The sequence below is a fragment of the Dasypus novemcinctus genome, chromosome 15, assembly GCF_030445035.2.
Source record: "Dasypus novemcinctus isolate mDasNov1 chromosome 15, mDasNov1.1.hap2, whole genome shotgun sequence".
Taxonomy (NCBI): Eukaryota; Metazoa; Chordata; class Mammalia; order Cingulata; family Dasypodidae; genus Dasypus; species Dasypus novemcinctus.
Genome location: NC_080687.1, coordinates 35410752 through 35437475, shown reverse-complemented (window position 1 = coordinate 35437475; position 26724 = coordinate 35410752). Strand labels below are relative to the sequence as shown.

The 26724-nt window shown below is 35.8% G+C and overlaps 1 protein-coding gene and 1 pseudogene across 2 annotated transcripts in view; both read left to right on the top strand.

Moving 5' to 3' along the window:
* The window catches only part of TM9SF2 (transmembrane 9 superfamily member 2), an 82775-nt gene extending 56394 nt beyond the window's left edge, over window positions 1-26381 (top strand). For both annotated transcript variants that reach the window (XM_004458415.4, XM_023588747.3), the window contains exons 8-17: window positions 542-621; window positions 1214-1322; window positions 7117-7249; window positions 11877-11996; window positions 13323-13380; window positions 16780-16939; window positions 18794-18945; window positions 20049-20160; window positions 21890-22061; window positions 25068-26381. In XM_004458415.4, coding sequence (XP_004458472.1) covers window positions 542-621; window positions 1214-1322; window positions 7117-7249; window positions 11877-11996; window positions 13323-13380; window positions 16780-16939; window positions 18794-18945; window positions 20049-20160; window positions 21890-22061; window positions 25068-25135 — 1164 coding nt within the window. In that variant the 3' untranslated portion in view covers window positions 25136-26381. The remainder of the gene's footprint in view (window positions 1-541; window positions 622-1213; window positions 1323-7116; window positions 7250-11876; window positions 11997-13322; window positions 13381-16779; window positions 16940-18793; window positions 18946-20048; window positions 20161-21889; window positions 22062-25067) is intronic.
* LOC139436581 (3-hydroxyisobutyrate dehydrogenase, mitochondrial pseudogene) lies at window positions 1514-2447 on the top strand (annotated as a pseudogene).
* Window positions 26382-26724: the final 343 nt, after the last annotated feature.

The following is a 26724-nucleotide window of genomic DNA, read 5'->3' as shown; positions in this document are numbered from 1 at the left end:
TTATAGTTGTGACATTTTCTATCCTTATTACATTGTGTTGGATTTTGCAAGCCTAGCACAGTAAACAGTCTATCTTTCTTCCTAGGTATTAAGAGCTCAGAGCGGGTGACTGTTGCCATTGTGCCTAGGTTATGACTTTGTGGTCTGATTATGTATTCCATAGGAATAGATTGTGTCAAAGAGAATAAAGAATAAGTTATTCCATCAGTCATTTTCTGAAAATTTTAAATGTAGCTGTGAATTTTAACATAGAAAATAAACCTTTACTAGTTACAATTTAAAGCAAGACTTAGGAAAAAACACATGTATTTAGTACTATTGGGAACTCTTGTGTTTTTCCATTAATCTCATACTTAATCTCATCCAAATTTTCCCTAGATCTCCCTGAATCTCACGACTAATCCCAGTTATGATGGTTAGAAATTGCACTTACTGACTAAATGGAAGGACAAGCTGTGAATTGAAATTTTTTTATTCTTAATGTTCTTTGTCAGCTGTTATTTACATAAAGATTTTCGTTGTTGTTGCTTTACCCCTCTAGGAAGACAAATCTATCAGATGGGCATCTAGATGGGACTATATTTTGGAATCTATGCCTCATACCCACATTCAGTGGTTTAGGTAAGAGTAGAAAGTTAAATCTTTTTTATTGTTGTTTGTATTTGTTCTATTCTTTGTCCCTTTGAACATCTCATTTGTTCTCTAATCCTTTCCAATTATTCAAAAGTCTGGGCTTTTAAATCAAGCAGACTTGAGTTGAAATCCCAGCCTTAGATCACTGGTTATGAATCAAAGCAGGCCACCCAGTTTCTCAGAATCTGTTTCTTTATCTAGAAATACCTACCTCAGGGAGTTGTGAGGATTAAACAAGAAAAATAGACCATTTATGCACATTCCCTGGCAGGTTAAGTGCTGAATCGGTAGAAATTACTGTTGCTGCTATTACTATTTTTTTATTATTACTCTTCAAAGCATGACTCAGAACTTATCTAGAAAACTGTTCATGGTACCATTACTCTCTTGTTCCTACTTTGATGACTAATCTTGTTTTTCGAATAAAAGTAAGCAGACCAATATGTCAAACCTTCAGTATTCATGCATATAACTATGAACCTTATTCTTCAAAAAAACTGAAACTTGATGGATTTTAATCAGAGTTTCACTATGCCAAAGATTGAGCTAGAAATTAACCATGACTTACTTATTTCTACAGCATAATGAATTCTCTGGTAATTGTCCTTTTCTTATCTGGAATGGTAGCTATGATTATGTTACGGACACTTCATAAAGACATTGCCAGATATAATCAGATGGATTCTACGGTGAGTGGAAACATTTTGACTACTCTTCCGTCTACAGTTCTTAATTTTACTTTGGAATAAGTTTGAATAATAGCCTTAAAAAGAATACGCTTTTCAAATAGCCTTCTCAAAAGTTACCTACCCTGCTGTGCACACTCCAAGCCTGGAGGCAGCAGAGATCATTGCAGGTGAGGCAGCAAGGCAGCTTCCTTATGGCTCAGTGGATCTGCCTCTAGCATCTGCTACTGGAATCTCCACCTTGCCACAGTGTTCAGTAGATCAGTGGCTTCTAAGACTACAGTTGAATCCATTGAACTTTTGGACTGGGCAATGTGAGGAATCTAATGGCAAAAAATTTCTTCTGCTCATTATTTATGATGTGTTCCCTGAGGCATGCATAGTTTCAAGAACTAGTGTCTTTCCCAGCAGATGTAGCCAAAAAAGCTGACAGAATTATTGCATTGCTGCCCGTGAGTATCAGTGCAATTGAAGTTCAGTCTAGAGCAAAGGAATTCTAAAAAAATGAAAAAAGGCTCATTATTAATAGCTAAAAGTACTATCAATCCCACAGTTTAAAAATAATTAGCCAAAGAAGTTGATAAAATGGAAACAGTTTTCATGAATTCCCCTGTTGCTGGTGGTTTGGGCTCTGCTCAGTCTGGGAACCTCACATTTATTGCTCTTGGGGGGAAAGGGGTGTCGAGGACTTTGTTGCTGCCCCACAGTTGCTGGGGTGCATGAATTCCAATGTGGTATATTGTGGATTTTTGGGGACCAGGCAGGCTGCAACAACTTGCTGTTAACTATTAGTATGATTGGAACTGCTAAAGTTAAGAATTTTGGAATCAGGGTAGGGCTTGATCCAAAAATCTGGTCAGATTCCTAAATATGAGCTCAGAACAGTGCTGTTTAAGCGACTCTTGTACTCTTGTACTCTGGGATGATAAATTAAGTTCCCTCTGCTAATAATTGTCAGGATAGGTTTGGAACAAGGCTTCAACTCTGCTATCAAAACAAGGAACTCAATCTTTCTGGATGTCTTGCCCATCCCATCTACAGGATAGATAATGTGTGCAAAGGGATACTGGAACAAAGAAACACTTCTTTTCTGTGTTCTAGTTTCTTCAAAAGGAAGAAACCTTCTGAATTTGTCTTTTGGCTGTGGGCACTGCTAGAAATCAGACTTATTCTGGAGCTTCCTTATAGCTCATTCCACAACTATATGGGTTTAATCTAAGGTCACAGTCTGCTTTTCAATGTCTACGTCACATAAACCCTAGGATTTTTCACCCATTTTAAGCACTTTGAGTAAAGTCATTTAGCAATACTTCAATCTAGATAATATTTACTCCACTTGAAAAATAAAACCAAATGTTTTTTCAACAAGATGAAACTCATCTTAAATGAAAGTGAAGAAATTAGTGTGAGGAGAAAAAGTAGAATATTATAACTTCCAGTACTTGGCAAACTTCTTTTTTATATTTTAGTTTCCTTATACATTCTTTCAACATAATTTTGAACTTCAGAAGCATGACATCTTTAGTCCTGGTCTAGAGCCAACAATGGTATTTACTTTAGGTGATTATTACATTATTCTAAATAATACCATATTATTTTGAATTCAAATAAATTTCTATGCTGATAATTTTTATAAGTTATCTTGAATTCTCATTTTCAAATAAGAAAGTGACTCTTAAGCCTTGGTAGTCTCTTAAAATTTGGTCACTGTAGCATCCTAGAGAAGGAAACAAATTCTTATCTCTATTGATAGATTGGTGCAGAATAGGTATAGATGTACAGCTATACAACTATGTCTTCTTTTCTCGTTTCTGTGCTGTTAACTCTGTCAGTCTCTTCCCAACATGTACATACTTTATGAAATGGCAGCGTTAAATGGAATAATTCCCAAGCAGTTTTATTTATGTTTGTGTAAGTTTTTAAAATTAATTTTAACTAGATTTTTTATCATTTCAGTCTTTTGATATAATCAAGGCAGATTAGTGTACCAGCTTCATTTATTCTCAAACATTTTAAGTTGCATGTTACACATTTTATGCATTTTAATTTCATAGCAGTAAACTAATGAAACTTCCACAGGAATCACAGTAATTTGTAAGGAATACAAAAAAGCTCAGACTTTCATTATTTTTTCTTTCCCTGTTTCTTCAGCCCCTTTTCCCAGCCTTTCTATCCTGATCTTAGAAAAAGAACATATTAACATTTATAAGCTTTAAGCATTCCTACTCTACAAGTCTTTTCCCCATGATTTTTATTGATTATATCTTTTTCTTTTTCTTTTTTCTTTTGAAGTACTGGAGGCTGGGGATTGAACGCAGGACCTTGTATGTGGGAAACTGGCACTCAGCCTCTGAGCCAAATTGGCTTCCCTGAGTTGGTTTTATCATCTGTTTTGCTTATTGTTTGTTTTTGGTTTTTTGGAAGTACCATGTGGGAGGTGGTCACCTAGCTGCTTGAGCCACATCCGCTTCCTTAATTATATCTTATTAAATATTTTACCAAAATTTCAGTAAACTTCCACAGGAATCACAGTATTTATTGTAAAGAATACAAAAAAGCTTAGACTTTCATTTTCTCTTCCCCAGTTTCTTCTACCTCTTTCCCCAGAGTTTCTATCCTGATCTTAGAAGAATATATTAACATTTATAAGTTTAAGCATTCTTATTCTACAAGTCTTTTCCCATAATTTTTACTGATTATGTCTTATTAAATATTTTACTAAAATTCCAGAATACTCTTCATAATTGGTTATTCCAAATAACTGCAGAGTTAATGGAATTTTTTTCTTACTTTGTACAGAGACACGCTATGGGATGTGGGCCAGTGGCAGCCCTGATTCCACTCTTGCTCCCACTCTCTTCCTCCTTCCATTCTCTTCTCAGTAGAGTAGTCAGGGTGACTCTGTTAAAACATAAGTCAGATCACATCACTCCTGATCACAGCCCTCCCATTTCATTCAGAGTAAATCAGAGCCTTTACAGGGCCTCTGAGACCCTACATGATGTAATCCGCCATTACTCTCAGAGCTTTGTTCATCCATACCCACCATCTTCCTATTCCTCAGACACACTAAGCATGTTTCCACCTCAAGGCCTTTACCCTTGCTCTTCTTTCTACTTACAATGTGCTTTCCTCAGACATTTACATGACTAGCTCCTTTATGTCCTTCAGGTCTTTTCTTAAATATGATCTTTTCAGTGAGACCTTCCTGACATTTGAAATTACATTTAAGGTAACATCATCTCCTATGCACACATGCTCATACTTATTAATTTATGTCTATAGGGCTTGTCTCCATATAACATACTACAGTGTGAGCCTCATTATTCATGGATTCCGTACTGGTGAATTTACCTACTTGCTAAAATTTATTTATAACCTGAAAATCAATACTCATGCTGCTTCTACCATTATTCATGAACATACTGAAAGTGGCTAAACATTTGAGTTACCAAACCAAAGTCAAATAAGGCAGTACTCTGCCTTTTTGTTTCTGCTCTCATACTGTAAACAAGTATCCTTTTTGCATTACATTTAGTGCTATGTTTTTTTGCATTTTTGCACTTTTTTGTTGGTGATTTTGCTGTTTAAAATAGCCCCCAGGTATAGTGCTGAAGTGCTGTCTAATGTTCCTAAGCACAGAAAGGCTGTGATGTGCCTTACAGAGAAAATGTGTTAAAAGCTTTGTACAGGCATGTCTTGCAGCACTGAATTTAATGTTAATGAATCAACAGTTTAAGTTAAGGTGTCTTTAGACAGAAGCACATAAAACGAGGTTATGTACTGATTGCTTGACAAGATTGTTAGAACTAAGGGCTCACAGAAATCTAACCCTGTATTTCCCCCAAGGAGTTGAGAATTCACTAATTCAGAGTTTGCGGCAACTTTATAGAACATAAATAACTACACTGAATAATGAGAATCAACTGTTGTATATATTTTATTTTGTTTATTGTTTGCTTTCCATATGAGAACACATACTTATGAGAGCAGGAATATTTGTGTTTTCCTCACTATAGTATCTCTAGTGTTTGCCCAGCATAGTTGGTGCTCAATAAATATTTGTCGAATGAATTAGTAAATAATCAGCCAGTCCTTGACATATGGGACTTGTTGGTGTATTGCTGAGCTTCTGATACATCAAAGAAAACTTTAAGGACTCTCCCAGCGCCAACCCACTCCTCAAGAAACTGAGCTGAGGCCAGGTCAGGAAGCAAGGCAAACATGAGAGATGGGTTCACCCTGTGGGTCATCAGTATGTCAAGGCCTTAACCAATTGAGAGATGAAACTTTTGAGTCAGATAAATAAACTGATGGATGGAATGACACAGTAAATGTGGCAAAATGTTAAAAGTTGGTGGATCTGGGTGTCTGGGTGCGGGGATTAAGTTGGAGTTCTCTTTATGGTTTTTGTGTTGTTTTTTTTTTGCAACTGTCCTGTAAGTTGGAAATTATTTCAAAATAAAATGTTTAAAAAATGAATAGTGGAGTGGATGTGGCTCAAGCGATTGAGCACCTGCTTCCCATGTGGGAGGTCCAGGGTTTGGTTCCCAATGCCTCCTAAAAACAGAAACAAACAACAATAAGCAAACATGAAAAAAACAACTCAGGGGATCCATTGTAGTTCAGTGGTTTAGCCCCAGCTTCCCACATAACACATTTGAGCAGAAACTTGGTGGATATGAAGGCATGAATCAGGCACTTATTAGGTAGTAAAGGAGAGAGCATTCCAGGGCAGGTAGCAACAACTGCAGAGGTCCCAAGACCTGGAACAGTCAAAAAATGGTGTAGCTGTAGCAGAAGAAATGGAGGATAAGTAGGAACTGAAGTCACAAAGGTGGGAAGTGCCAAAATTACGGAGGACTGCACAAACTACTGTAATGATTTTCGCTTTTACCCTGGAGAAAAAAGGAAACCTTTGGTCTGGAGGAAGGAGTGACATAATCTGACTTAAATTTTAAAAGCATGCCTGGGGTTGCTATATATGGGGAATCTACTGACCAGGGACAAGAACAGAAACAGGTCAGTTTAGTGTCCACTCCAATAGCAAGGTGAGAGTTGATGGCTTGAACCAGAAGCTAGTGATGGGTCTTGGATATATTTTGGAGGTGGAGTTGTACAATTTGTTAAAAGGTTATTTACAAGGTACGGAGAAAAAGAGGAATCAGGGATGAGCCCAGTGTTTTATAGCCTGAGGAACTGGAAGGATGGTGTTTTTATCTACAGGGTATGGGAGTGGGGTAACTGTAAAAAGAGCAGGGTTAGGTGAGGAGAGAGAATTGGTTCAGTTGTGGATGATTTCTGTTCAAGATGTCTATTAAACAACCAAGTGGAGATGTTTATTAGTCATATATATGTATCTGGAGATTAGGGGAGCACAAATTTATTATTAATATTTTACATCCAAGCTTATTGTAACCTGTGAAGTGCCTCCAGTATGAGAAGTTACACCATTTGCTTATATTGGAGGTTAATAAATGTAGATTGAAACAGAATGTGATTAAAAATTAAATTGTCAAATTGGATCATAAAGCTTGACAGTAGAGCTAGGTTCTTCTCACATTGTATTTCTTTTTAAAGTTTCTCAATAACTATTCATAGGCCTTTATGTAACATTCCTTTAAAAACAATTCAAGAAAACCTTATAAAGCTCTACAAATTAAGCTTTATTACTTCAAATTGGAAATAAGTTGTTTTTTTAAAAAATTTATTTAACAAAATATTCAACAGTGAATGAACTATCTAGTTGTTTTGGTAATACTACATGAAAGTTAAACTGATTTCATTCCCTTTTTAGGAGGATGCCCAGGAAGAATTTGGCTGGAAACTTGTTCATGGTGATATATTCCGTCCTCCAAGGAAAGGAATGCTGCTATCTGTCTTTCTAGGATCAGGGACACAGATTTTAATTATGACTTTTGTGACTCTATGTAAGTGTTAAGTGAAAATTAAAATATAGAAAATCTCTTTTCTGAATAATTACTATTTTTTATTATGTTTATTTTTTTTCTTCTTTATTTTCTTTTAAATGTTACATTAAAAAAATATGAGGTCCCCATATACCCCCCACCCCACCCCTCTCATATTAACAACCTCTTCTATCATTGCTGCACATCCACTGTACCTGGTGAATACATTCTGGAGCACCGCTGCACCACGTGGACAATGTTCCACATTGAAGTCCACACTCTCCCTCAGTCCACCCAGTGGGCCACGGCAGGACACAGAACGTCTAGCATCTGTCCCTGCAGCACCACCCAGGACAACTCCAAATCCTGAAAATGCCCCCACACCATATCTCTTCTGTCTCCCTACTCTCAGCAGCCACCATGGCCACCCTCTCCACATCATTACTATAATTTCTTCCCTTACTAATCACAGTAGTTCCCCAGCAGAACACCAGTAAGTCCACTCTAATCCATACTCTGTTCCTCCATCCTGTGGATCCTGGGATGGTTATGTGCAGTCCCCCTCTACATCAAGAGAGGCCTTAGATTCCACATGGATGATGGATGCAATTCTCCTGCTTGCACCTGTAGGCACTCTTGGCCCCCTGGTGCGGTGTTTGACCCTCTTCACCTCCCTGTCAGCTGGCCAGGGTAAGTCCAAGAAACCAGAGGGTAGAAGCTGCAAGTCTGCTGAGGCCCAGGGCTGGCCATCACATGGACAGTTCAGAGATTCAGGTCTCCCAAGTATACACCCACCCAAACGCCAACCACAGGTCCAGTAAAAGTAACAGAAGAGGCATGTGTAGAAAGGTCATATCTGAGTCCAACTCCATCACACTCAGGAACACAAACTGCAAAGTAGGGCCAGCTGACATGGCCCTGAACTCCAGAGCCATCTGCCATGACCATAGAATTTGTGGGTCTCTGCAGCCCTCAGGAGACCAGCACCTGGGTTTCCATCTGCCTTGGTTGTCTCTGGTACCCTGCTGAGGCATGCATAAGCATGACCCCTCTGATGACCTCCTGACTCTTTTTTTGGAGACTCATAGCCATATAAACTGACTTGTCCCTTCCATTTCCCCCTTTTATCCAAAGTCAAAAAACAGTTTTTAACACCTGATATGACATGTAGGCTGAGATATTCTGCTGGTGAGTTGACCTCTTTATTCAAGGTCTTTTTTTTTTTTTTAAGATTTATTTATTTATTTCTCTCCCCTTCTCCCCCACCCCCCACCCCGGTTGTCTGTTCTCTGTGTCTGTTTGCTGCATCTTTGTCCACTTTCTGTTGTTGTCAGCAGCATGGGAATCTGTGTTTCTTCTTGTTGCGTCATCTTGTTGTGTCAGCTCTCCATGTGTGCAGCACCATTCCTGCACTTTCTTTCGCGCTGGGTGGCTCTCCTTACAGGGCGCACTCCATGTGTGTGGGGCTCCCCTACGCAGGGGACACCCCTGCGTGGCACGGCACTCTTTGTGTGCATCAGCACTGCACGTGGGCTAGATCCACATGAGTCAAGGAGGCCCGGGGTTTGAACCGCGGACCTCCCATGTGGTAGACGGACACCCTAACCACTGGGCCAAGTCCACCGCCCTCTTTTTCTAGTTATATCATCAGCTGGTGCTTGATAGTAATCCCTTGTCACCAGGGAGGCTCATCCCCAGGAGTCTTGTCCCATGCTGGGGGGAAGGCAATGCATCTACATGCTGAGTTTGGCTTAGAGAGTGGCCACATTTGAGCAACATGGAGGCTCTCAGGAGGTAACTCTGAGGCACCCTGCAGCTCTAGGCCTAGTTCATATTTCAGGCACACAGGCTCATAATTAGAGCTATTAGTATTAAGGGCTCATCGTTGGAGCATCCATCTTTGTTGGTCTTTGCAATTGCACTTGGGGGACTGTTGCTGTTCCATTGGGGAATGTGATAGAGCTCCTCTGATCAGGAACTCAGCACTCTCTCTCCTGTCGTTTCCAACTGAAACCACTATGAAAATATCCAAACCTTTCTGTGTACCCTTTTTATTTGAAAACCAGTTTTCCAAAATGAGATAGCTAGACTAGATTGTTTCTAAGAGTCCTTCAGCTCTCAAAATCTGTGTACTTTGCCTAAAGTGACTTGAGAAAGGGTCAGCTTTACCCAAAGACTGACTTTTTATATTTCCCTTTAGTTCCAAAAAGGCCAAGCCTTTGTCATAGTAGCATTAAAATTGGAGATAATTAGGTCCTTAGAGACTATCTGTGTCTTAAGTCTAGATGGCCTGGAATCAGTATCACTCAGATTGATTTCCCCACTCCCCACTAAAGGAGGGGGAAAGAAGAGGGAATGGGGCAGGAAACCAGTTGTACATGTATACATCTTTCATCTAGGAAGAATTTAGGAAGCAAGGCTTCTTTCTCTAGCATTGTTCTAGAAAGACCTTTCTACACACAAAAAAATATGTCCTCCTTGTGTTGCCTGAAATTCTCCAGAAATTTTATTACTTAAATTATCTATTAGGACAATCTTTTTTCTTTTTTAATAACCTCCCTTAGAGGTTAATAGTGGTTTTGAGACTGCTCTCTAGGAATACATGAATTCCCCAAAATTCTCAATTATAAGAGAAAAAAAAATGTTTATTAGAATTGTCTCATGCTACATTTATTACCCAGTTTCCTTTATTGATGATTCTTTCCATGTGAACAGTAGTAAATGAATATTACTGGGAGAATTTAGAAACAGCTAACCTTTTAATTCTTTTTTAAAGAACATTTAAGAATATTCTTATGTTTGCATATTAAGTACATAATACTTTAGTCATTTTTTTCTCTGTCAGTAAAATTGTTGCTACCTTTTATGATAGAATTAATTACATAAATGCTTTGTAAAGAAGATTGTCACTTCTAAATGTCTGACACTTGAGTAAGTTTGGGAACCACTGATTCACACCTTAGTGCTATATCTAAAAGCTAACTAGATCATACTCCTTTTTCTACTAACAATTTAATGCAGATCAGCCCAAATAAGGAGATACGGTTTGGGGTAAGGCTAGAACTTATGAGTATGTTGTACTGGAAAAGGTAGGTTGGAAATGGTGTCATAAAAGAGATTTGGGCATTGCCAGAAAACCAAGGTGGAGTTAGAGCAGAATGAATCTTGAGGATAAAATTCTAGTTAAAATTTTATCAGTAGCTACTTCTGCCACCTTCTGATCTTTGTTGGGGACCCTCTAGAAAGTGGACTCGGAAGAAACAGAAATTTTTGAGCCTCAGGTAGGAAATGATAGGAGTCATTCCTTAAATCCAGAATCCAAGCTTTCTGCTTAAGAACAGCATTTCTCAGCCTGGGGTGAATAGCAGCAATAGCATAGGGGAGAAGGAGGGTGGAAGTACATCCCAGCTGAAATTCTGAGAGATCTTCTAAAGCTACCCTGATCTGTTTCCAGTTGATCTTGAGTTTTTCTTCTTGTGCCTAAGTTGGTGCTAACCAAAGGTGTGCTTGTGTATGTGCTTGGTTATGCAAAATCTGAGGGGAACAATGGAAATTTTCTTGCTGCTGAAATTAGGAAATGACTTGAAATGTTTATTGAAAATAAATATTTTACCAGCCTTGTGATTCTGAGCAAGTCCAATTCTGAGCTCTAGTTTAAAGCCGAGACTCTCTATATAAATATTAGATAGTACTTTCATTCTTACTAGTAATAGCTAACTGACTGAATAAGGGTAGGAGCTAGACTTTTCCCTTAGTCATTGATCAATACCTTCAGTAAATGGTTTTCAGAAACTTGATGGTACTCTGAAATCTTGTCTCTCATGTCTGAATATTGTAGGGTTTTTGTTTTTTGTTTTTTCACCCAAAGGAACCAGTGGTTTGTATTGTTTCGGGTTTGTTTGACCCCCTCCCCTCCAGTCTGCTTTCTGTGTCCATTTGCTGTGTGGTCTTCTGTGTCTGCTTGTCTTCTCTTTAGGCAGCACTGGGAACCGATCCTGGGACATTCCAGAGTGGGAAAGAGGTGTTCAATCTCTTACACTACCTCAGCTCCCTGGTCTGCTGCAGCTCTTATTGTTTGTGTCTCTTTTTGTTGTGCCATCTTGCTGTGCCAGCTCTGTGCTTGGGCCAGCATTCCGCTTGGGCTAGCATTCCGCTCAGGCCAGCATTCTGGGTGGGCTGGCTTGCCTTCACCAGGAGACCCCGAGAATCAAGTCCTGGACCTCCCATAGGTAGACAGGATCCCAGTCACTTGAGCCACAGCCACTTCCCACCCAGTGTTATTTTAAGCAGAACAAAAGTATAATTCATAGTGGGAATATTTTTCATTCATGTTCGTTTTAAAAGCTGTACTTGAATCTCAGAATAGCTGTAAGCTCTCAAAAACATCCAGTTGGCTTCTGCTAACAAAGGGAATTACCAGATCTTATAGACCCTGACAAGAAACGTCCAAAGTGGAGTGTATGTGATCATATTAATGTAGTACATTAACTATTACGAAGATTCAGTATAGCTGCACTTAAGTAAGACAGTGTATGATTTCTCTTGAAGTTGTATTTCTTGTTTGAAAAATGGAAGGGTTTTTCTACCATTTTACGACATAGGAAACAGTAATAAAATGTACAATAACTTTAAGTCACTTATTTTTTAGTCTTTGCTTGCCTGGGATTTTTGTCACCTGCCAATAGAGGAGCATTGATGACTTGTGCTGTGGTCTTATGGGTGCTGCTGGGAACTCCTGCAGGTTATGTTGCTGCCAGATTCTATAAGTGTAAGTAAATACCACCCTGCTTGGGTATCAAATTAGTAATCTGATTTGCTACATTAGTCATCAGTGGGTCTGAGCCTTTGTGTCACATGTTAATGATTCTCTTTAAACAATATGTGTTATGGGTATGTATTATTATTTAAAAGAAGTTTGGTTGGTAATGTCTTCTTTAAAGTGAATGACTATCCTTAGATTTATTTGTTAAAAAATTCTTATTCAGTGAAATAAGAAAATTTAGGTACTGCTTTTCTACCACCACTACCCTCCTTTTACTTTTAAGTTTTGACTTATCAGGTTTGGCCAAACAACTTAGATTTGCTATATTCAATCACAAAAATACTTTATTTTATAGAATCACTTTGAATAGTTCAAAAAATATTATTTGAAATTTGATGAGAATATAATCAACCAGAATTAATAATTTCACAACAGTCTCCCTATCAGTAATGATATGAATTCAGATTGTGTCTGTGTGTATAAAGTTTTGTCATTTTCTTTTAAGGCAAGTGGTACTTAAACTTGTTTTTAAACTATATTAAAACTTTTTAAAAAATAAAAGCTATTCTCAGATCTCAACCAGTTTCATGTCCAACTTTTAAATTGGGAACAGAGGAGTACCTTCATTTTTTCACTCTATATACTTTAGTTTTTAAAATAATTTTTAAAAGTGAAAAATAATACAGATTGAACAGGGGCAAAGAAGAGTAAAAAAGTACATAAGCAAATTTGTTCTGTGGATGACCATAATACCCTTATTAGTCTCGTCTAACACATTAATATTCCCACCATAACCACTTGCCAGAAAGTATACTTCAATGCTAGAGGAGTCCTGAAGATTCAGATTTTCTATGAAAATTTAAATGTGTTGCATGTTTTTGTTTAGGGGAGAAATGTATTGCGTGTTAGGCTTGTGGGTATCTGATTTTATAGTAAATTCTGAAACAAACAATAGGAAAAACCAGAATCCCTAGTGTACTTTTTTTACACATAGACCCATTTGTTCATAGTAGCTTAGAATTTAGGGGGTTTGCTTTGTTTTGAGGTTAAAAAAAAAAAAAAAAAGTCTGAATGATTTTCCTTTGATATTAGACTTATTTTTTGCTGAAACAAAAATCTCTAAATCTGCAATTATCTAGGGCAGACCCTTGATGTGTATTCCTGATTTGGATCATTTGATAAGGGAATATCATATCATTTGCATTTATCATTTGCTAGAAGTGGGCACCCAGTGCTGTCTGACAATTTGTTGAATACCAAACTTGGGTGTGGATATTTGGTTTTCTTTAAAGAAAAGTCTGTATGTTATACCACTTTTGTTTTCTTCTATAGCCTTTGGAGGTGAGAAGTGGAAAACAAATGTTTTATTAACATCATTTCTTTGTCCTGGGTAAGTGGATATTTTTGGTTATTACTTTCTTAATATAGTCATAATTTAATTCCCAAATTTTCCATCCTTTCTCTTTAATTCTTCTGTCTCTAAATCATGTAAATAAGAAAATGAATTTACTATTATATAGGAGATAAAAAGCAGATTATTTAATAAGCATTTGGCAAACATTTGTGGGGCACAAGACAAAAACATGATTTTCTGGAGGATAGCATCTTATATCAAGTATCTGATGTGTTTCTGGTCCTAGATGTAGAAACTACTTTGTCCCCAAGCTCCAAACTTGCGGAAGGCAGGAACTGTCCCCTAAACAATCAACAGTAATAAAGTTAGAGGTTAAATCTAGAACCCCAAGACTGTTAGCTTTGTAGGCCAGAATTGAAGGAGCTTTTTGACTAGCAGTGACTGTTCCAACACTTTTGGGATAAATATTCTCTCAGATTATCACCTCCATTGAAGAGTTGCATGGTCTTAGCCATGTCATGTTCTATTCACTTTTTTCCTTTTTAATTTCTCTCCCCTCCCTTCCCCCCTCCCCCCCCTCGCCTCCAGTTGCCTCTCTCTGTGTCTATTCTCTGTGTGTTCTTCTGCGTCTGCTTCTATTCTTGTCAGCGGCACGGGAATCTGTGTCTCTTTTTGTTGTGTCATCTTGCTGCATCAGCTCTCCTTGTGTGCGGCACCATTCCTGGGCAAGCTGCACTTTCTTTCACGCTGGGTGGCTCTTCTTTTATGGGGCGCACTCCTTGTGCATGGGGCTCCCCTACGCGGGGGACACCCCTGCATGGCACGGCATTCCTTAGGCACGGCAGCACTGCATATGGGCAGCTTAAAACACAGGTCAGGAGACCCTGGGGATTGAACTCTGGACCCTCCATATGGTAGGCAGACACTCTTATCAGTTGAGCCACGTCTGCTTCCCTCTACTATTTCTTTTCTATCACCAACAAAATACCTAGAAAAAATAGTCTGTAGTGCCTTATTCTCATTTTCTCAGCATTTATTACAACATAAACCTTTATAATCCATCTTTCCCCCATCACTTTACTGAAATTCCTCTTTAAAATTATTAACGATGTTCCCACTTTTAAATCTAGAAACCATTTCCCTGTTTTTATTCTCTCTCTTTGCATTGTCTAAATTGGAACACTTTTTCCTCCTTCCTCTTTTGACTTCATTGAAATTATTCTGGTTGTTCTTTTAAGTCTCAGATCAATTCTTCTCTGATTTTTATGTTCTTCACCACACCCTTAAAAGTAGATCTTCACCAGCAGGAAGGGGAGATGAGTAGAAAGAGAGGGAGAGAGCTAAGGCCCCAAGTGTTCCAGGGGTTGAGGAGAATGGTGATAATCTAAGCCATTAAGTACAGGAGTTACCTAAGAGTGTTAATTTAAAAGGACAGTGCTGTAAATGTGCTTACACTAGAAACCCTAGAAGTTATAGGGGTTCCTTTGTAGAAATATAATGTAAGTCTCATGTGTGCTTTGAAATTTTCTGGTAGCCATGTTTTAAAAGTTTTTTTTTAAAGGTGAAATTAATTTTAATAATATTTTTCATTTAATAAATATGTCCAAAATATTATCATTTCAACCTGTAATCAACTAAAGTTAATAAGATTATTTTATTTATTTAATAAGTCTTTGAAGTCTAATATATATTTTATACCTTTGGCACATCTGAGCTCAGACCAGCCATAATTCAAGTGCTCAATAGCCACATGTGACCAGTAGCTACCACAGTAGATGCCTTGGTTTCTAGCCAGTTGCTAATTTTAAAAAATTTTAATGCAATAAATTTTTGTGTATTGCTAATGACTAGTTTGTAATTGTTTCTCTGTAAGCTCTTAGAGGACAGAGACCATATCTTTGTTACTATAGCTCTTGGCATAGTACCTTGCACATAGTAAGTTTCAGGAAATAGTTTTCTTGGTTTTGTTTTTGTTTTTTGTTTTTTTTTTAAAGATTTATTTTTTATTTCTTTCTCTCCCTACCCTCCCCCCCCCCCCCCCCCGCCAGTTGTCTGCTCTCTCTGTCCATTCGCTGTGTGTTCTTCCGTGTCCACTTCTATTCTTGTCAGCAGCACAGGAATCTGTTTCTCTTTTTGTTGCGTCATCCTGCTGCATCAGCTCTCCGTGTGTGCAGCCCCACTTATGGGCAGGCTGCACTTTTTTCACACGGGGCAGCTTTCCTTACAGGACACACTCCTTACGCATAGGGCTCCCCTATGCGGGGACACGCCTGTATGGCACGGCACTCCTTGCCCAGCTGCGCATGGGCCAGTTCATCACACAGGTCAGGAGGCCCTCGGTTTGAACCTTGGACTTCCCATGTGTTAGGCAGATGCTCTATCCATTGAGCCAAATCCACTTCCCAGGAAATAGGTTTTTAAAGAATAATTTTCTGCAGGATGTTTTTTGGCAGTAGTATAGTATGGTAGTGATTGAAAACTTGTGCTGGAATGCCAGCTCTACTACCTCCAATTTCTGCAACTTAGGCCAAGTTTTCAACTATACTTAACCTGTTGCTTCATCTTTGAAATGGAGGCAGTAATAGAACCTCTCTCATAGGGTTATTAGATCATGTGTATAAGACATTTAACAAGTGTCATAGTATTAGATGCCTGGCCTCCATGCTGGTTAAAAAAAGAAGAAAAAGTGAAAGAAGCTAATTTTTTAGCCATCTGCCCCTCAAATTTAGATTCTTTTGCAACTTCTGTCAAGTGACTTCAAGTGTAACTATGGCAGGAAGAAGTAGATGGCTCTTCTCTAGGTCCATAAAAGAAAAAAACTTGGATGGTTGAAAGGAATTTTCCTTGAGTTTTCAGAGATGCCATTCACTTACCTATGGCTTACAGAGAGCAAGTTAACAATGGTGTATATATAAATATTTTTTCTCTGACTGGTTAATTATTAATTTAAGTTTTTAACTTAAATTAATAGCTTAATTATCTCTAGTGAAGCATTTTGAAAGTATAACTCATTCTTTGACTAGGTAGTTGTAGAAGAGACTGTGAGGAAAGCTTTTGTGCTTTATGACTTTCATAACATTTATCTGACTCTCCTTTCCTCCTTCCTGAATAAAATGGTATATTCCATAAAGCGCAGGGTATTAGTCATCATGTGAAATAATATCACTTTGGATGCAGTGTGGAGGCTAGTTCACTGGTGGGAAAGAGTAGTAGGAAACCAGAAGCATGCTTACTATTGCTGAAGGTGAGAGGTGAGAACCATCTAATCTAATGCCAGAGCAGAGAAAAAGTAGAAAATTAGCATCTTGAAGGGGTTTTCCTCTACTATGTCATTTGGTGTTTTCTTTCAAATTGTAATATTAATTGCATATTATTATTACTGTATCATTTTGCTTCTAACTCTGATTTTACCCAAAAGCCTATTGTGTCTTTCAGGATTGTATTTGCTGACTTCTTTATAATGAATCTGATTCTCTGGGGAGAAGGATCTTCAGCAGCTATTCCTTTTGGAACACTGGTTGCCATATTGGCCCTTTGGTTCTGCATATCTGTGCCTCTAACTTTTATTGGTGCATACTTTGGTTTTAAGAAGAATGTAAGTTTATAGGTCTTACCGTATTCAAATGAAATTCCACTGTGGAAATTAGCATATGCCAACTAAAAGATATCATCAAAGTGTCTAAAAGATATAAACATATCCTTTGGGATCAGGATTTCATAGAAAATTGATGGATTCTTAGTTCGATTGCAGTCATTCCTAAAATAGTATTATTTAAGAATAGTAGAGAGATTACAAATGTAAACTTAGATTTCAGAGTTTTGTAATATAATATAGTTTAATTGGGAAAGAAATGCTGATATAAATGAATGAAAACTTTGAGCTTTTGACATTAAAAGTAAATTTTTTTTTTAAACCTAAATTGTATATGAACTTTTTCCTTAGGAATAAGTATTTCTAGTCTGCATTACTTAACTAATAAACCAAGACTATGAGCTAGGGAGTAAAGCTATAATAAGAGCAGTTTTTTTTAATGTAACTTTGGAATAAATTTTATATTCTTCACGTGTTTTATTTTAAGGAGGATTATAATCAAGTCCTTTCTCCTTTTTCCTCTCTGTTCCACCTTTTCCCTTCCTTCTTTCTGCCTGTCTCTATGCCCACTGTTCTGTCTGTCCTCAGGCTAAGAGGAAAATGAGAATTTATCCTTCTGTCGTCATCAGTATCTTTTTCTCTCTCTCCACTTCACTATCCCTGACACTTCTCTGAAAATGTCAAGCCCACAAGATTACAAGAAATAACATTAGGGGAGTGGGTATAGCTGTTTCATACATACGAGGTCCTGGGTTTAATTCCCAGTGCCTCCTAAAAAAGAGAAAGAAACAGCATGTTCTGTATACTTTGTGAGGGGGGTAATGAATGTCTTGGCAGAAACTATCATTATTTCATAGTCTCCACTGCACCTGCCTCACCAGGCTATTAAGAGATTTTTCAGTTCTTTGGTATTGTTTTGTTTTTTGTTGTTGTTTTTTATAAATCGTAAATAGTAAAGTGACAAAAGTTGAAAAGTTTTGAAATTAGGTAACTTAAATAAGTATTTAAAATTCTGAAACTGTGCCTGTTAAAAGTTGAAAATTAAAAATTGAATAATTAATGATTTTCTACCTATATACATCTATATCTACACAAAATAATCCCGCCTATAGATTTTCTCAATGAAAATAAGTTTCCTTATGTTTTTTAATGTAATGTTTTGTGTGATCTAATTATCTTTTAAAAAATTAGACAACAAAAATATTTTTTGCTTAAGTAAGTTTTAAACTTTGGTTTAAAATCAAAACCTGTATAGAGCTTTTTGAACTCTTTGCAGGAAAATGAATTTCTATATCAATACTTTTTTTTGCCTTATGTAGCTTTTTTTAGGGACTTAAGATTCTAGTTGTTTTTATAATACCATGTAGTATATTACAAAAGAGAATAATTGAGAACATCACCAATACCTTATTCATATGCATTCATTTTGCCATTCATTATCTTCTTCCTTTCCCAAGTCTTAGTAAAATTGAACTGTTTGTAAAGAAGATGTAGCCCACCTCTAAATAAAAATATATTGACAAAATGTTCAGAATCACCTATTTTGTTACAGTAAGCATATTATTAAAAACAAAAACCTAACTGCACCTATTTATTAACTGTTATTCCAAGTACACTATATCTCCTTTGTATTTCTTTGTCTAAAATAATTAGTCAGTGGATAACTGCTAGAAACGGTGGGACTTATTCCAGTTGTCAGACAATATTGTATTTGATGGTATCAGGCTCATTGCTTTTCTTGCCATCAGTGTCAGCATGGATGCTGTGGAAGAGGCAAATGCTCTAGTACAAAGAAGAAATAGATACATATGTAAAAATAGATACATAGTTATGAATCTTTTTCTTTCTTTCTTGAAGGCCATTGAACACCCCGTTCGAACCAATCAGATTCCCCGTCAGATTCCTGAGCAGTCATTCTATACAAAGCCATTGCCTGGTATTATCATGGGAGGGATTTTACCCTTTGGATGCATCTTTATACAGCTTTTCTTCATTCTGAATAGTATCTGGTAAGCTAAGGACAAAGTCCTCTCCTACTTCTGTTGTCATATGTAATATTAGCTTTCTCTTTTTGTGTTTATATATGGAGTATTATTTACATCTTACATATGCAAGCAGTTCTCGTCACCAGGACTCTTAAGAGCCAAAAGATTATTATTTTTATTTTTTCCATAAGGGAAAAAGAATATTAATAACAGCAATTGAAGACTTATTCTTACCCTTAATTCTTTTTGCTCAATTCTCATAACTCTGTGAGATGGGTACTCTGCCCTTTTTATAGAGATGAAAATAAGGTTTTGGAGATTAAGTAGTTTGCCTGTGTCACACAGCTGCCTTTAGACAAAAAATTAACCTAAGACTAGCCAAACCCACATTCTCACCAAACTGGTTTATAATGCTGCTGAGAGAAGATACTCTAAGGATATTCAGGCAAGCATTGAAAGAAGAGGGGTTGAGTTAGGTCATCTTCATAGTACTTTCCAATCCCAAGATTTTTTCTTTTCGTGATTTCTTATTCGCATGTCAAAACTCATAGTGTAATTTTGAGCCACTGAATTATAGTATATATATCATAGTATAATATGAGCATTATTTGATCACATTGGCTCTTGCTGCAGAAAGTAACAAGATTTGAGGTAGTATAAAGTTAGAACTAAGGTTTTGGTTTCTTTTTAAGTAATAAGAATATATTCTTTCCATCCAGATTATTGTTTTTGTAATTTTTCAAATTCACCTCACTTTAATCATATATTCTAAGAAACCGTAATGTATCAAATACAGACTTTCCTTAGTATGGCTCTGTCTTTCCACTAATTTTTTATCAAATGTGTCTGATTCACCATTAGGTTAAGTAAACTCATCACATTTGTGTAAATAGGAGTTTCAGGTTCTACCTGAGTAGGACGTTAAGGTTCAATGACATTGTGATTTCCTTCCTTCCCCTGGCTCACCCCCAACCCCTATCAGCAGCTAAACCTATTAGAATTTGTCTAGTTTGATTAGTTGGGGGGGGAAGAGCACATGTTTTCAATTCAAGAAAAATGAAAAGATTGTCATATACTGTTTCAAAGGGAAGGTAATTATAATTTCATCTTGATGTGTTTGATTATAGGTCTCATCAGATGTATTACATGTTTGGCTTCCTTTTTCTGGTGTTTATCATTTTGGTTATTACATGTTCTGAAGCAACAATACTGCTTTGCTATTTCCACCTATGTGCAGAGGTATGTATTAGCACTGTTGAGTTGTATTAATTTGTGGACAGTATTTAAAATTTAGGCATAGGGTAAGTTTGAATACTATTAATTGAAATAATATCTGTAGTTACTTGTTTATTATGATAGAAATTGACCTGGATTCCTAAACCAAGTGTAGACCTATATAGAATTGAATTAAGATAGTACTGCAGTTCAGTATATTTATTTAGAGCTTACTATTGGAGACTTTAAAATATTAATTTCCTGAGAATAACACATTATAAATGGAGTTGTACAGAATTTTCATTGAGTTTTTAAAATGATTAATGTAAAAATTAGTGTTCTTTTTATAATGTAGATATTTCTAGACTGAAAATACAGTAAAAATAAATGTTTTAAGTGGGAAAATTCATTTAAATTTCAGTGATTACATTGTAACAAATTATACTCATAATAACATGGCAAAATAATGTCATCCCTATGTAATAGGTGGTGTGGATTTTTAAAGATTTAAATTGTGTAAAATCCATTGTTTTATAGTGTTTTTTCTTTCTAAAATGAAATCTAAGTTTGGTATCCTTGGTATGCCTTTTTTTTTTTTCCTGAGGTGAAATTCACATAACATAAAATTAACCACTTTGAAGTGAACAAAGTACCTTCACAACATAGTATAACCCCTCCCTCTGTCCACTTCCAAAACATTTTTATCATCTCTAAATAAAACCATATACCCATTAAGAAGTTACTCCCCAATTCCCTCTCCCTCCCCCACCTTGGCAATCACCAGTCTGCTTTCTGTCTATAGATTTACTGGTTCGGACATTTCATATAAATGGAATCATGCAATATGTGATCTTTTGTATCTGGCTTCTTTGACTTAGTGTAGTGTTTTACATTGTAACATGTGTATGTGCTTCATTCCTTTCTATGGCTGAACAGTATTCCACTGTATATATAAACCACAATTTGTTTATCCATTTATCAGTTGTTGGATATTTGGGCTCTTTCTGCCTTTTGGCTTGTGAAAAGTGCTGCTATGAATATCAATGTAAAGGTATTTGTTTGAGTACCTGTTTTCATTTCTATTGGATGTATCCCAAGGAGTGGAGTTACTGGATCCTATGATGTTTGTGTATTTTACTTATTGAGGACCTACTAAACTGTTTTCCATGGTAACTGAACCATTTTACATTTCCTTCACAGTAAGGGTTTCACTTTCTCCACATCCTTGCCAACACTTGTCTGTCTTTTTATTATTATAGCCATCCTTGTAGGTGTGAGGTGGTTATCTCATTGTGGTTGTGATTTGCATTTCCCTAATGGTAAATGATAATGGGCATCTTATCATGTGCTTCTTAACCATTTCTGTATCTTCTTTGGAGAAATGTTTTTTCAAGCCCTTTGCCCATTTTTCAATTGGGCGGTTTGTCTTTTTGTTGTTGAGTTGTAGTAGTTTTTTATATATTCTGGATATTAAACCCTGATTCAGATATATACAACAGTTATTTTCTCCCCTTCTATAGGTTGTCTTTTTAGTTTCTTGACAATGTCCTTTGATGAACTGAAATTTTTAATTTTGATAAAGTCCAGTTTATTTTTTTTCCTTTTTTAGTTCATGCTTTTGATGGTATATCTAAAAATCCATCCCCAATTCCCAGGACATGATATTGTACCATTATGTTTTCTTCTAAGAGTTTTATGGTTTTAATTAATTGGAAGATAACTCTTGTTCTTTAATGGTTTCTTTTCTACCTAGGATTATCATTGGCAATGGCGTTCATTCCTTACCAGTGGCTTTACAGCAGTTTATTTCTTAATATATGCAGTACATTACTTCTTTTCAAAACTGCAAATCACAGGAACAGCGAGTACTATTTTGTACTTTGGTTATACCATGATAATGGTTTTGATCTTCTTTCTATTTACAGGTAAGAATCAAAATGATTCTTTGTAGTTAGCTTTTTAGACAAATAAATTATAGATATTTTCCTTTCGGTAAACCCATGAGGGCTGCTACTACTTGGTGCTCCTATATTTAGTCCTCAACAAAACTAGGCATAGTTGGTGTACCAAGCCTGTGAGTTGAATATCAGTAAACTGCAGGTAATGAAACAGAACCTAAGGGAAGTCTAAGCAGGGTTCATTATTGGCTCAAAATCTAGGGGGATCTGGGCCAGTAAATTTCAAGGTCTTATTTCTGTTACACTCTTAATGATACACATTGTCTTTCCTTTGCCCATTTCAGAATAGGCTATAGCTGCTTAAGTTTAGGAGTAAGTAGAGATTGGGAAAGTGGAGTCAAGATGAGGTTGAGAATAAGGTGATACCATGAAAACATAATTTTAAAAAAAGAAAATGAGAATAGGGCACTACTTACTCTTGAAGTTTTGAATTAGAAGTTTTTATCTCCACTTTAAAATTCCCATACCTAAAAGGATATAGTGTGTATTGTATTGATACTTCTCTGTCCAACTAGATAAAAGCTTTCTCTAAGAACCCTGTGGGTGCTTGGTAATCATTTATGAAGTGAGTGACTGAACTAAAAAAAGAAAATTATGGGACTTTTCTTTGGTCACCAAAAAATGCTATTACATTAAATATATATATCTAAAATTTTATCTAAGATCATCTTGCATGTGTGGAAATGTAAGAGCCAAAAAGAAAAGAACAAGTGGAAATGTAAGAGCCAAAAAGAAAAGAACAAGTCTCCTATCTTTTTAAATTGAAATTGTTCTACTTTTTTACTCATCTGTTAATGTTTAAGGGCATAAGGTAGGGTCTTGGTGTGCCCCTGCTGCTGCTGTATCAGTGTATAACAGGCTTCAGGAACTTTTGTCTATTCTGTATTCCAGGTCATTGATCAGACATATGGAGCGGGGGGGAGTGATGTGTCTCTTGGTGCTATGTGATAGAATTGACTCCACAGCCACATAGCTTAATAAGTGGTCTGTACAACAGCAGTGGGCCATGAAACAATGTGTTACTGTCTGTGTGCATCTGTATCTGTGTGTCCATAAATGCATTCATAAAATAATTGACTCCTTGCATACACATAAAAATTAATGATCTTTGTAAATACTTGTTGTTTTTCCAGGTATAAATGGTAAAGAAAATGATAGATTAGCCATCACTTAACCTTCATTTTTCTTGATTTTTAAAATGTCATATTTTCACTCAAAGTAAAACAAATTTTATAATCCAACTTCTGGATTAGATTAGATTAATCTAATCTAATTGAATCAACCTGTTAAGCTAATAAATTTTAGTATATTTCACCTTGTCAAAAAGATTCTCTATAATAAAGAGTGGTGAACCTTTAATTGCATTGCATTTTTCTAAAGTGGAGTATGTCTCTGTTTGCTTCAGAACTCCAAACTGACACCATTTTATATAAAATCATTCCATTTTCAAAACAAATATAATTATTTTGTCACATAAGGAAAGATGTCACTTTTCTAGTATATACACTGTACTATCCCATATTAGAAGCAAAATTAAACAACTAAAATCAACGTTCTCTGGGTTGCAGGATGGCAATAAAGTGTTTTTCTCATGTTAAAATATCTTCTGTCATCTTGAAATTCCAGCTAATCACAAGCTTATTTAAATATATTTATGTGCTCACCATTACTTTTCTAAAATTAACCCCAGACTGTTCCTAGGCTTTTAATAAACCCTTTTTCAGTTGTGTTATCTGTCTCCCCTCTAAAACATGCACAGTCCCTTGCACATAGTTAGTATTCAGTATATGTTCAGTGTGTGAAGGAGTATAATAGCAGTCTCTTGATTTAAAATATCTCCTTTAATACTTTTTCTATATATTACATTTACAGAATATAAAACTTTTGGGACTTTAAGTATAAAAATTGCACAGTGAATATATGTATAGGTATTCTGTACCCTTACCTACCAAGTAATTCCAAGAAGATAATCTTCGAAAAAATGGTATACCTCAGTTTATTTTTTAAATATTTTAGGCAATTTCACAATTTAATATTATCCTGTTGCAAAATAGAGTCTTGGAATTTATGTTTACTAAATCTAAGTATAGTATAGTATAAAAAAGGAACCTTCCTTAAAGTAAGAAAAAATGAATTTGAGTTCTGTTTACATTTATAATCTACGTGGCCATGAGACAGCCACTTAACCTCTTTGGACCTCATTTTTGTTACAAAGTATGTCCCCATCTAGCATTTTAAGTTAACACGGTATAGAAATGAAATTGGAGATGTCAGTTGACTTGTCCAAGGATGGTAGGCTTAGACATCTGGGCTTGTAATAAAGCTGGTGCTCATTTCCCTGGTAACAAGGAGCCGCTCATTTTTAGCTGTGATACATTTTTGTTCTCTTAGTTACATAACTTGTTTTTAGGAGGTCCTAGGATTGAACCCAGGACCCTAGTACACATGGAAAGCAAGCACTCAACCACTGAGCATCTGCTCCCTAACTTCTAACATTTAAAAATTTCGAATCATTAAACAATACTTTAATTCTTTAAAAACTGTTACCCCTCAATAACTATTCTTAGAAAAATCACATTTAATTATTCTGTGAATCTGTCATTCTGTTTAGATTTTCCATATCATACCTTGAAAAAATTTTAATAATAATTTTCTATTTTATTATAAGAAAGTATTCTTAAATAGGAAAGGAAAATTTGTGTCATTTTCATTTTTTAATCAGTATTTTGCATGTAATTAAAAATGTGTTTTATAGAAAACTTGGATAATTTTACAGCATAAAAAGTTCTGTCCGTTTCTGAAAGAAATTTGAGATGTGTATTTTTCACAAAAGCTCCTGAATCTGCCATATTTTCCTCGTAGATAATAGTTTATAGTTTGTTTTTAGGGAACCACTCACTTTGTCTGGTTTTTTGTGTAAATTATGAAATGTTCCTTGAAAAGTAGTTTATTTTTGTTTTTTTTCTTTTATAGGAACAATTGGCTTCTTTGCATGCTTTTGGTTTGTTACCAAAATATACAGTGTGGTGAAAGTTGACTGAAGAAGCCCAGTGTGTCCAGTTAAGACAGAAATAAATTAAATTCTTCATCAACAAAGACCTGTTTTTGTGACTGTCTTGAGTTTTATCAGACTTACTGGCCTAATATTCTTTCAGAAACAGCATAATTCTAAATACACCTCTTCCCCATACTCCTGTCTCCACAAAATGTGTTTTCAAAACTAAAACATTTGTATTGTGATTGTTAAGTATATTTTCAGTTGTTCTCAACAAAGAGCAAATTTAAATATGTGCATTTGTAAATACATAGCTATAAAATTTTCAAGACTTCTAATGGCAGAATAGAGAAGGCCATATTAAACAATACTGATGAAATGCAGGACAGTTCATTGTAAATAGGATTTTCTAGGCTCGGTAGGTGAAAATAATTATTTTTTTTTTTGAAGGGAATAACTTTTTATCATGGTAATTTTGAAGGATGATTCCTATGATGTGTTCATTGGGGGTATGTGGCTTTAAAAAAACTCTTGTATTGCTTGTAACTGTTCATATATTCTTACTTTTCTGTGTTGACTTCATTATTCCCATGATACTGGCCTTTTAAACTATGTGCCTCTGAGTCTTTGAATTTATAAATTTGTTATCTTAATAAATATTGTAAAAACATCTTCACTGCATTATTACCTGTTATATACTCGAGAAGATTCTGTAAATACAAATGTATTTTCCAAGGTTGTTTTAAAATGATTTATACTATTTTATCAGATTTTACTGAATTTTGTTAATGTAACACTTTTTATGTTTTGATCTAAATGAAATTCCAGGGCTTTGTGACAAATCTAAAATTTTCTGTTAGGTAATAACAAAAGTCATACTTACCTAGTCAGATAAAGAGGTAAATCCAGTACTTAATGTGGACCGCCTTACTACATTATCACTACATTTTATGTTTTTTACTTGCTTTTCAGAACACAGCACTTTTAATTTCTGGAACGTCTTTCGTTATGATCTGCACATTAGCAGTGACTAGCAAGTCATCTTTTCTTTATGATTGCATTGTCTTTAATTTGGATTTCACAAATCATTTTATTTCTGAGAGTTAAGAAATAAGTATTTGTTTCATATTCATCTGACTAACGAATTCATTTATATGGACTATAGAGATTGGGATGATTTCAGAGATAATAGTCTGCTTATAACTGTGAAAATATCCACTTGTAGTTTAGGGACTGAATGCTTGCTGCTTATGAGGGCAAATTGGATACTGTCATTAAACTTACAACTGAAATTACTAGCTGTCATTTATATTATGTTGCTGGTTTCTTACTGAATGTTTTTATGTTGATAGCCCAAAAAAAAAACTGACCAGTATAATTGCATAGTGAAACCAATAGAAATACCATTGCGTAAGGAGTTCTAATGTTGGTTTTTTGTTTTTGTTTTTGTTTTTGTTTTTGAGGTACTGGGTATTGAACCCAAGACCCTGTATATGAGAGGCAGGTGCTCAACTACTTGAGCTACATCCACTACCTTCCAGTTATTTTTAACCTCTCATATGGAGGATTTAAAATGAAAATACTCCTTTCAAATTCATTTCCTATTTCTCTTGCAGTGTATTTAGTTTTTATGTG